A 15,119-nucleotide genomic window follows, 5' to 3' on the forward strand; every position below is an offset into this window, starting at 1 on the left:
TGCAGTAGTGTCGCGTTAACTGGTCAATCGCTAATTCTTGCAACTCTTACAACTGATTTCACGAAGCAGATGCCCGACGTCACTCGTGGTTTAAAGGTAAAGAATCATCAGGCAACAAAGATATTTAGGAATGTAAATCTGAAACTATATCTTCCTCGGTAAATGGCTAGATCGGGTCTCGATCAGTGGCCAGTTAGCGAGTCGCTACCTCCAGTCCAGAAACGACGTAACAAATTGTCCGAGCAAACATAGACCACGACAACGAAATATCGCGGTTGTTCGTGACATCGAATCCCGGTTGTTAAGAACGACTCCCACCGGGGGTCGGCTCTCCCACAAGCACTGCCAGCGAGGGTTCGAATCTCGAACCGTGTGCTCTCTCTTTCCTTGGTGATATTCTCGCTACTTTATCCCCGTGTGCGCGCACTACGGATCGTTCGGCGCGTTTGATAAGAGCTAGATAAACCTGCTGTTTCGAACGCCGGCAGGTATCGAAGATATACCTCCATCCGTCGCCTAGATTTTTCTTTCTCAAGCGGAAAGGCGGAGATCTGTACTCTCGAGCTAAAAGAATCCATTGAAGTATCATCGGGAACAGGAGAAACGACACGCGAAGAAACACACGCGAACTGGAGTAAAAGCAGAACGCAAACGGATACGTTTCCTCGAGTGATCGAGAGGAGATCGGTTTATCGTTTTTCGTTTTCGAGCGTCGCTACCAGCCTCGGTGAGAATCAGAAAATCTAGAGACGATGGATGCTGCAGCCTGCTGCTATCGATTGGCGCACCTTGCCGCGTCTTACTCGCTCAAGGAGTAACGAACAAAAGAAAGTACGCGGAACGCACGTGCTGCGTCGCTGCGCGCTAGTCGTGTGGCCGGAAACGTTCGTTCTTCAGCTTGGAACTTCTCCAAAATCCATTTGACCGAACGAAGAACGCGTTTCGAAGGCTTTCTCGTTTTACCGTTCGAAGATCCATATTTATCGCGGATCTCGCGCGGATTTCGTGAATCGACATGGTCTTCGTCGTATCTCGCTTGCAAGTCGAGATCGAAACGCACAGCGGATCCGTACGATCGCGGAATTTCGGGGCTTTTCTTTGTGATACATTTCTTCTGTGATGCTTCTATTTTTGGAGAAACGAGCGGCTATTACTGCGTTCTTCTCCGAGCTCGTTTTCGTCTCATGTTCCAGTGATTTGTAGATGTCGGATCATATCAATTTTCGAAAGGTTCGGACAAGTTTCGTGACCCGAATCGTCGAGAGGTCGGTGTACCAGTCGAAACGAAACGAGTTGCGTCGAAACGATCTCGTTCTCTTGAAACACCAATCGAGGCGAAACCAAGATTCTATCCATAGATTTAGCGATCTACGTAGATTATTATCGAATCGTTATCGGCCTCCCTTTGACCAGCGTTTGGTCGAGGATCTACGGTCTAATTGAAATTATCTTCTAGCCTTAATCTACTGTCTTCTGATGGCGAATTCTAAATCGATGTCGTAGCGAATTAATTCTGGTTAGAACCAGAGAGAAGAACCGCTGGATTCGACGTGCTCCCGAGACGTATCGCTGGGAGATAATTATGAACGACGTCGGACACGACGAGTCCGGCGTGTTCTTCCAATCGAAATCAACTAGATCTCTTCGAGAACCCGTAGATCGACCTTAGGATTACTTCTCTTTCAGTCGAGCGGCCTTTTTTTCCAGTCACCCTTCTACCTCTTTCTCGCTCTCGCAGAGTAGTAGATCTTCGTTAGTAGTTCCACCCTGTGAGAACGACTCTGCGAGTTTACCAGCGACGCTTTCGAGAGTGTCGCGGCCGAGACGGATCGTGGCTCGAGATCGTGAGAAATCTTTTATATTCGCTGCTCGATTGTTTATTGGAAAATGTCTCGCCAGTTTTACTATTACGTTGAAAATTTCCATTTAAATGGAGTACTTCCACGCGAAGAATAAGGGTTAAGCGTATCTCGATATCGGGAATTGGAAACGTATCGACTGCAAGAAGACGTAGGCGTTACGCGCACTCGTAAATCAGCCCGCACATAGCGAAAGGCGACGTTAACGAGGGAAAATGAGAAGTGATAAATGATCCTGTCGGCTGGCAGATCGAGGACGAGACCCCATCGAAACCCCATTAAGTGTCGTTCCACCTTTTATATGTACAGCTTCGCGCTCCTCCATGAACGCCATTTTTCAACGGTCCACCATCCTCTATTTTCTTCTGTCGCGTATTAATCGTCCGCTAATTCTTCAGACATCCCCCGTTGACCTTCCAAACGTCGCGCCTTTAACGGTGAAATTTATTTAAAGCCCTTCCACGGACCACGGCCACTTTGAAATTGAAACTCTCGCGCCAAATCTCCCCGCGTCTAATTTTAATCAGCTCATTGATTCTCAGCGGACCAGAGAAGCTCATCGGGGTTTTATTAAACGTCCTCTGCCCCTTCTCTGTCCTTCCCACGAGCTTCCATTTTTCAGCGGTCGACCGAGTTCCCATCGACCTATTACGCGATAATCGTTCATTAACTCGTAAATTAGCCTCTGATCTTCCGTCGCCGGCTTCGACCAGCCCCAGAAACCGCTCTGAAATTACTTGGAAATAGAATTTCGATTCTATTTGATCGATTATACCCTCGTGTATTTTTATTTACGAGTTCTGTCGACGTCTGACAGTTTCCAGTGGCTTCGCGTCGTTGGCTTTCTTTTAGTATCTACCTTTTATTACGTGCTCCAATACGACGACTGTATCGAACGGTTTACTCCACGTCGACTTTAACAACCGCAATAACGGACGATGATCGAGCATAATAGACGCGTCTGCGACGTGTCAGACCGCTCACGAATGATCTTTATGAGGCGAACGTAACGCTCGCTGCGTGAACCGCGCGGTGTCAGTTGGCGAACGTGTTCCCCGACAGCTTTAAATCAATGATAAGATTCATATGCACGAAGGAACACGGGTCGTCGCGACGTGCGCCGTCACCGGTACAATAAATGTGTTCCTGCCATATTATGTACGCGGGTCTCTTCGTTCGCCCAGTCTGTTTGAAATTGCCGAAATGTACGGAACAAGCGGCGATATATTTCCCTGGAAGTCCGCTTACGTGCCTTGGGAGAGGATTTTTCGTGCCATTCAGGATCGGATTTCTTTTCCGTGTACGTCTAAATAGATTGATTCGGACGGTTACATCGAGACAGAGGTCTTCTTCGCGTAGCGGTTCTCCGTTTCTCGCTAATGATTTTGACACAGCGTATCGGGAAAATAAATTTCCGTGATTACGATCTTTCAGAAAGGAATTTTAGTCGAGTTACATCCTCTTCCGAAGGATCAGCATTGCCGTTGATTTGAATCGATTGAATTCTATCAAAGGTCGAAACTAGTAGAATCACCGAATGGAAGTATCCTATGCGTGCGTTCATTACAGGAGTCTCGATTCGCGTTACGATCTCGAGCTACGTATCTCGTCGACGATGCCGAAAATCCCATTTTTCGATCAAGTACAAGTCGACAGTGATCCAGGAGTTGAATCGTCGTCTTCCACCGACGAAACATCTATCGTCCCCGCCTAGAGTCGAGCCTCGCCGCTCGTCAGCCCTATCCTACGTCTTCCATTTTTAGATTAAAAAGAACTCGACTGGAAGCCGCGCATCGAATCCTGCCCGAGCTCGTGCCCGCCTTATTCTCGTCCGATCGCACAAATTAATCACGCCCCGCGACTCTGACCCTTCTAACTACGCCAACTCTGTCCGGATTCCATGAAATTCCACGAGAAGACGCTGAAGCATTCCGCGGTGGAAACCAGCGGAAGAGATTCGCGGCGAAACGAAGCCGTGCGCCTCATCGAGCAGCAAGACAAATTTCGCGGAACATCTCTCGTTGATCGCACGTGCTTCGTTCTCGGTTTCCAATCCGCTATTCTTTTTTTTCCCTTTATCCAGTTCCTCGTGGGATTGGATAAAGTTATCGATCAAGCCGTACACGTGGAAATCGAATCGACATCGCGCGAACGGAGACGAACGAAGCTCGTTCTCCGATGGCTTTCGTTTCCTTGATCTTGTCCAAGTTCCGTCGAGTATCGGGGAACTCGACCACGGTTGTTCGTAGTCGAAGCGCCACTGCCACGCTCGAGGATCGATCGATCGACGATTCGTCGAGCGTGTCACCTTTCGACTTGTACGATTTTCGCGCGTGATATTCGTTCGATGGTCGACACACGAGCACCCGGTGTGCCGCGTCCGCTTCTCAGTTTCGTCGAAGCCAGACATTCGCGTCCTTGGGATCTAAAGATGGATCCTTTGGGTGACAGCAGGTTCACGAATACCACAGGTGCGAGCTTACGGCCCTAAAAGTAGCTTTAAGGACCCACCTTCTTTTCGTAGATAGGTTCAACGAGACAGAAATCGCAAGGAACATTCGAGATTATACTAGCAATTACACGCAGTGTACATAGGAAGTGCGAATCGATTATTCGATCGCTCGAGGATCGACTTTTGCTTTCGTCGTCGGTTGAGAACCATCGCAACCTTATATTTCGGTATTCCGGTCCGCTTGCGTTACGATCGCTATTTTCCAACGACCGTACAGTTAGCAAGTATCTCGTTTCGTTTGCATCGGTGCACGCAACTGTCTTCAATTTCCCTTCGATTTTTTCTTTGCCTTCTTGAACAGTCAATTTGCCTTTAGAAAGTTACATGAACCGAAGCTAATATCCTGAAACGAAGAACGATTCTCTTTAGGGGATTAAGAATCGGAAGAATAATCTATCCTACTTAGGGAAACAAAAGGAGGATCTCGCGTCGCTTTATCTTAATTTAAAAACTTTCGACCGTAATCTATCGGGATAGGTTTGATGATCGCGTCATTGGCCCGCGAAATTGTCACCGAAAGCGGCTCAAACGCTCGTTTTAATCGTGATTCACGCCCGGGGTCGTCTAAATATTCCTAGACGAGATTTATTACGGCGAGCGAAGCAGTGACGTTCCGATTAATCGATTCGTATTAGCGATAAATCCGTGTGGCGCGATCGCGCTCCGTGAATTCTGCGCGAGATTTACCATCCCCCAAAACGATTTTATTTGACCTGGTGACGCAAGCCGACCTGCAATACCGATCTCGATATCTCTAAAGTCCCGCAAATCGCGCGACCAATCCTCGGTTCGCGGCCATTCCACTACGATTAAGGGTTGTCGTGCATTTTCCTAACTAACGATCATTTGCGGAATAATTCTTAATTGTTTGATATCGTTCCCTTCTGGTGCTATCGTCGAAGATTATTCAGCGAATCGTAGAGGAAATGTTAGCTCCAGATTGACTGGCATACAAGGCGCGTTTAAATTAGGAAGATAATATCTTCAAATCGATTGAGAAACGAAATTTCGAAATTTTGATCATGCTTTTCACTGTCGCACTTCGCGAAGATCGAATCGTTTCTTGTACGGTATCGTCGAGTAGGTTACTGGCCCGGCAGATTGTGTTACCAAGTAAGCTTTGAGCAACGTTGACAGTATAGAAACCGTCCTTGTCGCAATCAAAAAAAAAAAAAAAAGAAAAGAAAAAAAAATATTTGTAAGTTGGACTCGTTATCGCTTCCTTAGCGTTTATTTCCACCCTCGTCTGGTGAATTGCTCAAATTATACGTGTACAATTTTACGGTGCATAAGGGAAACTAGTAACTATCGACTAGAATTATTCGGTTAATAGAAACTTTGCTCCCATACACGAGACGGCTCGATATTCAAGAAGTATAGCAGGCGAACTTTCGCGAGCAACTTGTCCAAGGACTGTTGCACACGTATTTGATATTTAACGTGTAAAAAGAGATTTGTTGTTTGATTCGAAAGTAACGTCTTTCCGTTTTAAATACCACGTATGGTGTTGGATTTTCTTTGACAGAGAACGGTAAGGTTAGTCAGCCCTTAATCGAGCCGAGGATCAAGCGTTTTAGATAAGATAGCACGTTTTGCCACACATTCCAGCAATCTGTCAGCGTTCCGATTCTGCGACGCTCCTCTCTTCCGATAGATCGCGCTGTTTAGCGCGGCAGAAAGAAATCGAAGATCCTTTAACGAGGCGATACATCTGAAGGAAATAAAGAAACTGAGATTTTTTAATCGATCCGCGTCCTTTCGACCCCCGACTTTGCAGAGAAGCCGACGAGACCGTCCGATGTTTCTCTCCACCTTCTCCTTTGATCACATCTTCGTTCGCTTCTCGCTAAAACGACTTTCACCATCGAAATCGAGAAAGTAACGTTTGAGAAACTGCGATTGGCGGGAGCGATCTCCGTCGTACGAAATCCCCCCAAAAAGACAAGGCAGGACAGATGCAAGGCATACGAAAAACAAACATCTATTTCCACTTCTGATCATATCTTAAATTTTCAGCGACGTGTATCACGTCACCACGCGCAGTTCGTTCGTCGTTTACGAAACTTTAACGAGCTTCCGCCAAACCACTGAGAACGACACGCGCGCTCGCCTGCACGGATCACATTCCCCGCCCCCTTCGTTTCATCCACGAGATCATCACGAGTCCGTGTCGTGGTCTGCACGAACTCATCACGAACCAGTTTCGAATTCTCCTTCGTCGAGATCGAACAAAAGATATCATGCCGCGTTCCCCGCGTTCTTTCTTTTGATGTGGATTCCGCGTGCAGGTGGGCCGCAGACGGATCACATTCGAGACTCAGCATACCGCGACGATGCAGACATTCGACGAATCTCGCGGCTCCTGCACGGAACAGAAGTTCTGAACGCGTTCTCGAGCGGAAGATGGTCGAGAGTCGCGTCCCTACTTCCGCCGGCAACGAGACCGCGAGAAACGGGTTAAACGAGCGCTGTTGGATATTCATTACGAGTGTACAGTCATCCTTGCACGGTTATCGACTAGAAAATTGTACGGCAACGTGTGTCGCCTTGACCTTAGGGACATCCAGGTATACACGTACATGTCTCTTTCTGTGTACATACATATGTACGTTTATTATGTATCTACGTATATACGTATATATATGTGTGTATATATATATGTGCGTGCGTGCGTGCGTGTGTGTGCGTGTGCTCGTTCATGTATACACATGTCGTGTATTCGTTGGCGCCAAAGTGCAAGGGGTCGAGGATTCGAAGTCGATTTTCAGCTTTTTTTACCGGCCAGAAGATACCCTGCTGAGTTTTACGCCTCGATCATTTGCCACGTACGTTGTCCGACAACCATTCGATCTAACCCAGATACCAGAGGAACGCTCGTAAAACGTAATAGCTCTCTCCTCTTGCTGGATGATCATGTTCGTTCTCGACTGGTGACGTTGGAACGAAGTTATTAACGAAGATTCCTGGATAATGATTTTATATAGAAATCGTGAAACTGCACGAAACGGTGAAATCACGCCAGTAACTTGGTTTCGAAATCAGACAAATATCGAATGGTCGTTGGAGGATGTAGAGATCTGCGAGATTTGGTGTTAGCTAGATTCGGTGTTACACAATCACCAGAAAATCAGATTTCGTGTTACACTTCTTCACAGACTAGAGACGCACACTCTGTCACTGTATAGCGGTGAACGTTTCTTAAGCTTGTTCAGAACCGTAGGTATCTCGTTAGTTACATTTATCAACATCCAAGGGTCTGGACGAGTAAGTTTTAGAAAACGTTTGAAAAGATCATCGATCTTACATGGTTAAACTCTGGACGCCTCTTTCCTCTTCTTTCTGCTCGTTCAACTTCGCGCGAAGCAGTCGAGTCCCGGTGAATTTTCGTCGAGCGAGAACTCCGAGAGTTTCCGGTTTAACGACTTCTGGCGAAAATCTTGGAGGACATTTCCCGAGGGACCGGCATCGTTCAGAGCGTCGCGAGATTTGCTGGTAACTTGCGTCAACTCGAGAACTCGACGCGATCTACTCGCAGCCGAGTCAAATTTTTCTTTCACCTCGCACGTGTGAATTTTTCCCCGCCTTGCGTATTGTCGAGTTCGCCTTTTTTTCTTCTGGCGCACGGAACGGTTGCACTTGCGCGCGCGTCGTCGCGTGTTATAGTGCGTCGCGTGGCTGCTTCACAAGGAGCGACGAGTGGCAAAAACAATTAGCGATTCTCTGGCACGTTTCTTGCGTGTTTCGCCATCAGGCGAGAAAATGGACGGATTCTTCAGACTTGGGAAAGTTTTCTTCGTTCACTTCAACTTGTTCCACGCGATGAGGAAATTAGCTTCAATGCTTTTTCCTCCCATTGAGATTTAAGTAGAAAATCGTGAACATCTTTTAAGACGTTTTACGTACTTTTTGTGGTTTAGGTATCGAATGGAGATGGCACAATGGTTTATCCGCGTGGCCTGGTCTTCCAATCGTCTTTCTATCGGCTTTGTACTACACCGCCAACGCCTTTGTTCTCGATTATTGACCTACGCGTTGCCTAATCTCCGTCTTTTGTCTAAACGTCAGCATCACGCTTCATGACATTGTTCTATGCAAATCCAACGTTCTATCGTTCTAACGGTTCACTAGTTTTCTATGCTACTACTTTATCGATATTTTTTTGACGCTATTTTCGCTAAAAAGATTTCGTATAAACACTTTTCTCATCTACCTTGTTTCATCGACTTTGTCGATAGACATTATTCATTAAGATTAGTCATTAAGATCTTCTTAATGTTCTTCTGAAATTCTTCTGTTTACATCTTCTGTTTGTTTATTTACCTACTCAGTTTATTTATTTACATTTCCGATTTGTTTATCTCGAATGAAAAATTCAAACAGTTCTCAAAAAGTTACCATCTTCAGTTTTACGGTCTTTGGTTTCCTGTCAAAAAATGTAATCGTGGCAGTTACACCGCCAAGAAGCAGCGTGTGCGTGAGTTGCCAAGTGTTCGATAAATCTCGAGCAGTCGCTAACCAGTGGATGCCAGCAATTAGAAACGTTTAGCTTCGCATAAACGTCACCATTTCCCTCGACATCGATTTATGCGCCGCGATGAACTTTCGTCCCCTCGACGAAAGTTGCGTCGATGTAATCTGCTCCGCGATACGCCCTCTCTTTCGCGTGAAATTTCTACGGTGAATCGCAACAGCTGACGTTCCACCGAAATTTGCCTTGCTCCGTGAGCCAAATATATGGTTATGCCAGCTCGTTTCCTTCTCAGCTTTTCATTTCCAGTCGACTGTAACTACGCCAGTCGAGAATCTTTTAATCTCATTCTCGAAAGATTGAAGATCCCCCAGCCGCCAGCAGCGAATACGTACTCCAGGAAATAATAGATCTTCTTCTCTAGTTATTCTATTTCCGTGTACCGTAGCTTTCTCAGTTTCTTCCACAAATCAGACAAGAATCGATGCTAATTATTACCGACGTAGACTAATTAATACAACGTGTTGCCAAGCGCAAACACCTCTATCCATTCGTACCAGTAATAATCCGTGCCAGAGGAATCGCCCGATATAGATGACTGACGCCACGTGTTTCGATAGTTAAATCGTAGCCAGGCTCTTCCAAAATCGTTACAAAACTATTTTACATGGTGTCTTTATTCGAATCACGGAAACCTCCGCTCGCGCGTTGGGTCAGTTGGCGTCTTCGTTGAAATTGTCGTTGCGTCCGAACGCGTATCTTTGCGTCGAGCTTATTACGACAAACGCCTCTAGCGAGGAATACCAACGAACGAGCTTCGCGGAAACAACGACGAAAGCCGGGGAAACGTTGCCGAACGAAACGCTCGTGAAACTATCGACCGTGAGACCCTATGGTCGTCCAGTGGCGCGTATTATCAGTTTCTCTATTACGCGTTGCTCGATGGAAATATCAGTAAAGGAAAGAGGAAAAAAAAAGGGAAAAGAAAGAATAATTATAGCCGAGCGCGCACGCGACGACGTTGCGCCGAATTAATTGCCCCAATAATGCGTATTATAATATAACACGAGTTGCTTTCATGAATAATGCATAGCCGAAGGAACACCGGGAGCCTGTAGTGGAGCATCCACTTCAGATCAGCCAGGCAAGAGAAAATTGAATCTTAAGTGTCCGTCTGAAAAGCTCCGTCAATTCACTTTTGCCGTCGGCCCAGTAACGAGCACCATCTTTTCGACACTCCTCGAGTATCCACCTATCGTGTCCGTCCTCTTCAAAGACATTCAAGCTCACCCTCCTGCCCCTTTGTTAACATAATTAATACGGTGAAATCTTCGATTCCGATTGCTACCGATCCGTGGAATCGAGCGGCCCAAACGTCGTGTGGTGCAAACGATAATCGTTTCTTCCATTTTTCCCCCTGTTCTTTTCTTTTTCTTTTTTGCTTCTCTTCCCGAGGAGAAACAAGCAGTGGACAGGACAAAGTTTAAAGAGAAGCACGGACTTTGGAGAAGCATCGAGTACCGTTTGATTTATCGAAGGGTAGGAAAGAGGCACTTTAAAAGATTAAGATTTAGAAGATTGAAGTGGAACATCGTGGATGTTGTCGAACTTTTGAAGAAGCTCTTTTTGCGAGTGAAATCAAGCTCGTGGAAAAGTATCGGTTGCACCTACTCGGTATTCAGGCCACTCGACTTCTATTTTGGGTGTTGAACGTTGGTTACTGTCCCCTCCCCCCTCCCCAAGTTTTGCTCCATTTAATCGTTATTGGAAATTGATTGGTCCGTTATATATGACACACACTATATATACCATATAGCTGGTTCGATTAAATATATTGTATATAATGTACGTGGATCATGTTACTTGTGTATATTTTATTAAGTCGTTCAAGGGTACGAAGCGAGAATTATCGCGCGAACGAGTTCGTCACGGAGGACGGCCGATCCAATTCACCAACGATTTCCTACAGACATCTCACGTGTAAAATCAACCGTATTAAAATCATTTATACATCAAGAAGAAACAAACATTCCTATACTACGAAGGATCTCTCTAGTCGCAATCTCATAATAACTAGCTGATTTAGTCGTAACGAATAAATTATTTAACCCGTTGCAAAGAGGAGATAAATGAATCACGTTTACCAGGATGTCTGTAGAGAAGGGGTAATTGGTGAAAACCACACTATCTTTATCAACTCCCCGGTCGGTTCTTCGCGTAATTAAACAAACTAGTTTAACAAGCCGCGAACAATGGCCTTGCAATGATAAATCATCGGCACTGTTCTCTTCTCGCCGGAGAAACGAGTGTCAGGCTGAAATTCGAAACCTCCTCGCGGGCACCGCGTTACATTAATCACTCTGACTGTTTCGGCCTGTTCGAGCTTTAGAGCCGCTTCGCGACGAGAAGAAAATTAATCAGAAATTAGTCGGCACAGCCTGTCAGTGCGCGTCGATTACGGCCACTGGGTACAATGATTAATCGAACGTTGTATATCGAGTGGATTCCGCGAAAGGTCCAGCAGCTGCCTTCGTAATTATTTTCAATCGGTTGTTGGCTCGTAATTATCAAGAGCCGCGCGTGCGCCCTCCCTCCTCCTGCGTCCTCTCTAGTTCGCATTGATGTCAGTCCCAACGTTGTTAAATTAATTATCGTTCAACAGGTAAGTCGCCCGATAGATAACGGGCTGTAAACGTCGCGACGAGACAGGCTGTCGTTTATCAATTTTTACCACCGCCATTGACATCGCGCTCTTAATTGCTCGCTACAGATGAAATTATCCCAAACTAACATACACAGCGTTTCGCTACGCATTAACGCGTCACATAAACCGATGACTGTTGAAAATGAGAATCGTTGTGACACGATTGCGATTACCTAGTATAGAAAGGAATATTTCTTGTTCGATTTGAGATCATAAGGGAGGCTAATTTCGTGATTGGCAATACGATAACATTTGGCGAAACGTTGATACTAAAGAAATTCTTCCCCTTCTATGTCTAATCTAATCATCCCTTTTCGTAATCGTTGCAAAATACCACGCGATACAATGTAAATATGTCTGTACATTTTGTAACATATACACACTGTCGGCACCTGTTGTGTGTGGTTCGTCCCGTAGAAACATTCGTCCGTTTAAGGTAAGACCCAAAAAGAAAAAGAACGTCAGTTCTGTTACTTGTCTGTCTACTTTTTTTGATCGCTCCCCGATATAAAAGCCTGCTAGTTGAAGATTAGTAATATTTTTTGGGAAATGTTGTTTCATTGATCGAACTACTATTTCTTCTCGTTCTCTTGGCACTTCTCCTCTTCCACACCTTTGCGCTACTCGCATACGTTACGTACTACGCCTCTCTGTTTCTTGGATTGTTTGAATGCGAACCTCTTCACGATTTTTCAGACACGATTTCGTGCTCGACGGATTATTCAAGCGTATCCAATTGCCGCCGCCCCCCCCCCCCACGAACCAAACTTTTATTTTCTTTTAACGAGAGTCGCTGGCAAAGAGAAGAGGCGAAAGAAGAATCGGTTGTGAAATACGCCCCTTCTCTTTCGGTTGACGTTCGTCGCCGAGTGTGGCGACCGAACAATTAGCGAGCTCTCGAAGAATGCGACGTTTCGCGAGAACTGCATGGAAACCAATGGAGAATGTTGTTTCTTGTACGCCACAATGGCTCATCTCGTCCCTCGATCGACTCGAACAACGATAATTACGTTTTTCGTTCGATGGCGAGTCAACCACTTCTAACGATTCTATTTTCTTTCAGTGAAAACTCGTTATCGAGTCTTTGTAAGATACTTTACTCTGACGATCGGGCTATTCGGTAATCGTTCGAAGACGACCGATTACCGAAAACAATTTGCACTTTCTGTTACCTTTCGTTTGTCGAACGCGTTATTTTCAAAATATTCCGTGCCATGAATCGCGAATATAGAACAACCGATCTGATAACGCGATTCGACCGTGAACTCCGCAGATACCTTTTAAGTACTTGGAACGATATATCGGCGACTTTTCCCGCGATTTGAAATTCGAATTGCCTTGAATAACTCGTTTATACCGCGACGCGGCGCTTCGTCGATTTCCCCCAGCCGCGACCGGAAACGCGTCCATTAACGCGATGTCGCGGTCCGTAAATCCGGCTCGACCCAGGCAACACGAACGCGTTGGAACGTCCGTCGATCCGGGTCGGGTCCGCAGCTGGCCGCGACGTGGACTAATTAAATTTAATTAAAGTCGACGATTAAGTCCGACTCGCTTGTTCCGCGTGCAACTTGCCCGACACCGTGGGATTAACGGCGACGAATTAGTTTTCGCGAACAACCAGCGGGAACAGCATGATCGATGGTCGATCGTCGACCGAGGTAGGATCGTTTAGTCGGTTAGCCGGTCGTAGATGAAGCTCGTAGCAATTGTAAGAGGAAACAACGAGACAGAACTCGCGTAGGCTTCGACGACAGAGAACACGACACACTGTCATAGCTGGGGCAAGTTCTTTCTATAGAGTTAGTTGAATCGATTTCGATTCACAGATGATCGTGCATCAGCAGACGATGCTCGGATAGAAGCCAACCCTTTCGCCCTTCGAGCTGGAACCTTCGAAATGGCGCGTGTTCTCCCTCTGAAAACTCGTCGGTTCTTTGGAAGTTAGATGGTATTAGGATTGCAAAATATATTGTAGTAGTGCTAGCCTCGGTGATCCACTTAGTAAGAGCGTACGAGAGGATATAGAAAGTAGGATGTTGACTGAAGCCGCCGAACACGTTTTTAAAGTTGGTTCTGCCTCGTAAGGATGACAAAGCCGATTCAGAATCGGGGAAAAGTACAACACGTCCGATCTAACGACGATCGTTTAAAGTGTCACGACTAGAGATAACCGTAGAGGTCCATGTAGAAAACAGACTCTTTAGGGTAGGTGAGCTTAGCGTGCAACAATGTAGTGTGTGCTTGTGGTGTGGATTTCAGCAGGCGTACAGTCAGTACATCCCAGCGACAAGGGCCCAAGTATCGGGTGCCCAAGGGGGGCAGACCGGGGCTGCGATGGACGGGACTTACCTCGTCGAGGCCTCGTTCTGAGCTGCCTGACTTTCTTAGCCAGTTCTAGTAAAGCACGCTAAACTACAGATCCCAGTAAATTCGAGGCAAAGAGAAACGAAATAGAGCAGAATACTAGAGCAGAGTAAATAACCAAAAACAAAACAAAAAAAAAAAGAGTAAAGAAAGATAGAAAAGAACAGACGAACAAACGGATCTCGAAAACGCATAATCGCAGATTAGAACAACGACGATACACGAGTAACGTTCGAATCGGTTCAGAGGCCGAGCAGTCGAGAGCGTTTAGAGAAAGAAAGGTAACACGAGATTTGATACAGTTTGCAGACAGATTTCGAGTCGGTCGACACATAGAAATATAATATACTCGAACGAGATGATTTTCAGAGGACAAATTAAACGAGAATAGAGAAACGTTTTAACGTGATCGTTTAAGAGAAAGTAGACGAATGGACATGGAAGAAACATCAGTCGAAAACAGAAAACAAATAGAAAAATATGAAATAATCAAATAATTGACACAAGACACACACAGTGATATTATAAAATACATAGATATAAATCAATCAAATTCTATTTCCTCATTTCCGTGCCCACCCGTTCATCGACGACCGACCACACCGTGCGATCCACGTGGAACATTGGACACCTACGATGACCTCGCATCGTCCGCCCATCATCGTCATCGTCATCACGGGCGTCATCGTCTCCACTGGCCATCACCATGAAAATAATCGCCCCGTTGTCTCATCCTGCTCGCTACGAATCGGCATCTTTTTCTCTTCACATCCTCTGTGTTCATCCGCTCGTTCTCCACGATGGATAAAACGAATTTTTAACGAATACAAATATATCACGTGCGTGAACGAAAAATCACCGATATAATATAACGAACGGAAAAATAAAATATATACATATGTGTGTATATACATATATATACATATACATACGTACATACAAAAACGAACATCGAATAAACAATTCGTCCACGTGAAACCGTGCGAAATTCATAATGAATCCGATGGATCTCTCTCGCGCGCTCTCTCTCCTCTTTTCCCTCTCTTTCACGCTGGAATCTCATGGACGATAATAAATTAAAAAAAAAATATGTACATAATGATAATAATAACGAAAAAAACATGCTAACGATCCGACGATGGGAACGAATTGAAAAAAAAAAAAATACATCGTGATCGATGAATGTACGATGGCATTAAAAAAAAAATC

At 45.5% G+C, this 15,119-nt stretch overlaps 1 protein-coding gene across 9 annotated transcripts in view; it reads left to right on the forward strand.

The window, feature by feature from the left end:
* Window positions 1-15,119, forward strand: part of LOC117239424 (potassium voltage-gated channel protein Shal) — a 115,823-nt gene that overhangs the window by 68,585 nt on the left and 32,119 nt on the right. The window contains exon 5 of one of the 9 annotated variants that reach the window (XM_033504993.1): window positions 13,809-15,095. The exons of 4 other annotated variants lie outside the window; for them this stretch is intronic. In XM_033504993.1, coding sequence (XP_033360884.1) covers window positions 13,809-13,916 — 108 coding nt within the window. In that variant the 3' untranslated portion in view covers window positions 13,917-15,095. Of the gene's footprint in view, window positions 1-6,659; window positions 6,939-9,932; window positions 9,984-11,960; window positions 11,980-13,805; window positions 15,096-15,119 lie in introns of those variants that run through there. 4 more of the 9 variants (XM_033504984.1, XM_033505006.1, XM_033504965.1 and 1 more) reach the window with 4 other exon arrangements.

Source organism: Bombus vosnesenskii, unplaced genomic scaffold, assembly GCF_011952255.1.
Source record: "Bombus vosnesenskii isolate JDL3184/JDL3185 unplaced genomic scaffold, Bvos_JDL3184-5_v1.1 scf7180000013264, whole genome shotgun sequence".
NCBI classification, from domain to species: Eukaryota; Metazoa; Arthropoda; class Insecta; order Hymenoptera; family Apidae; genus Bombus; species Bombus vosnesenskii.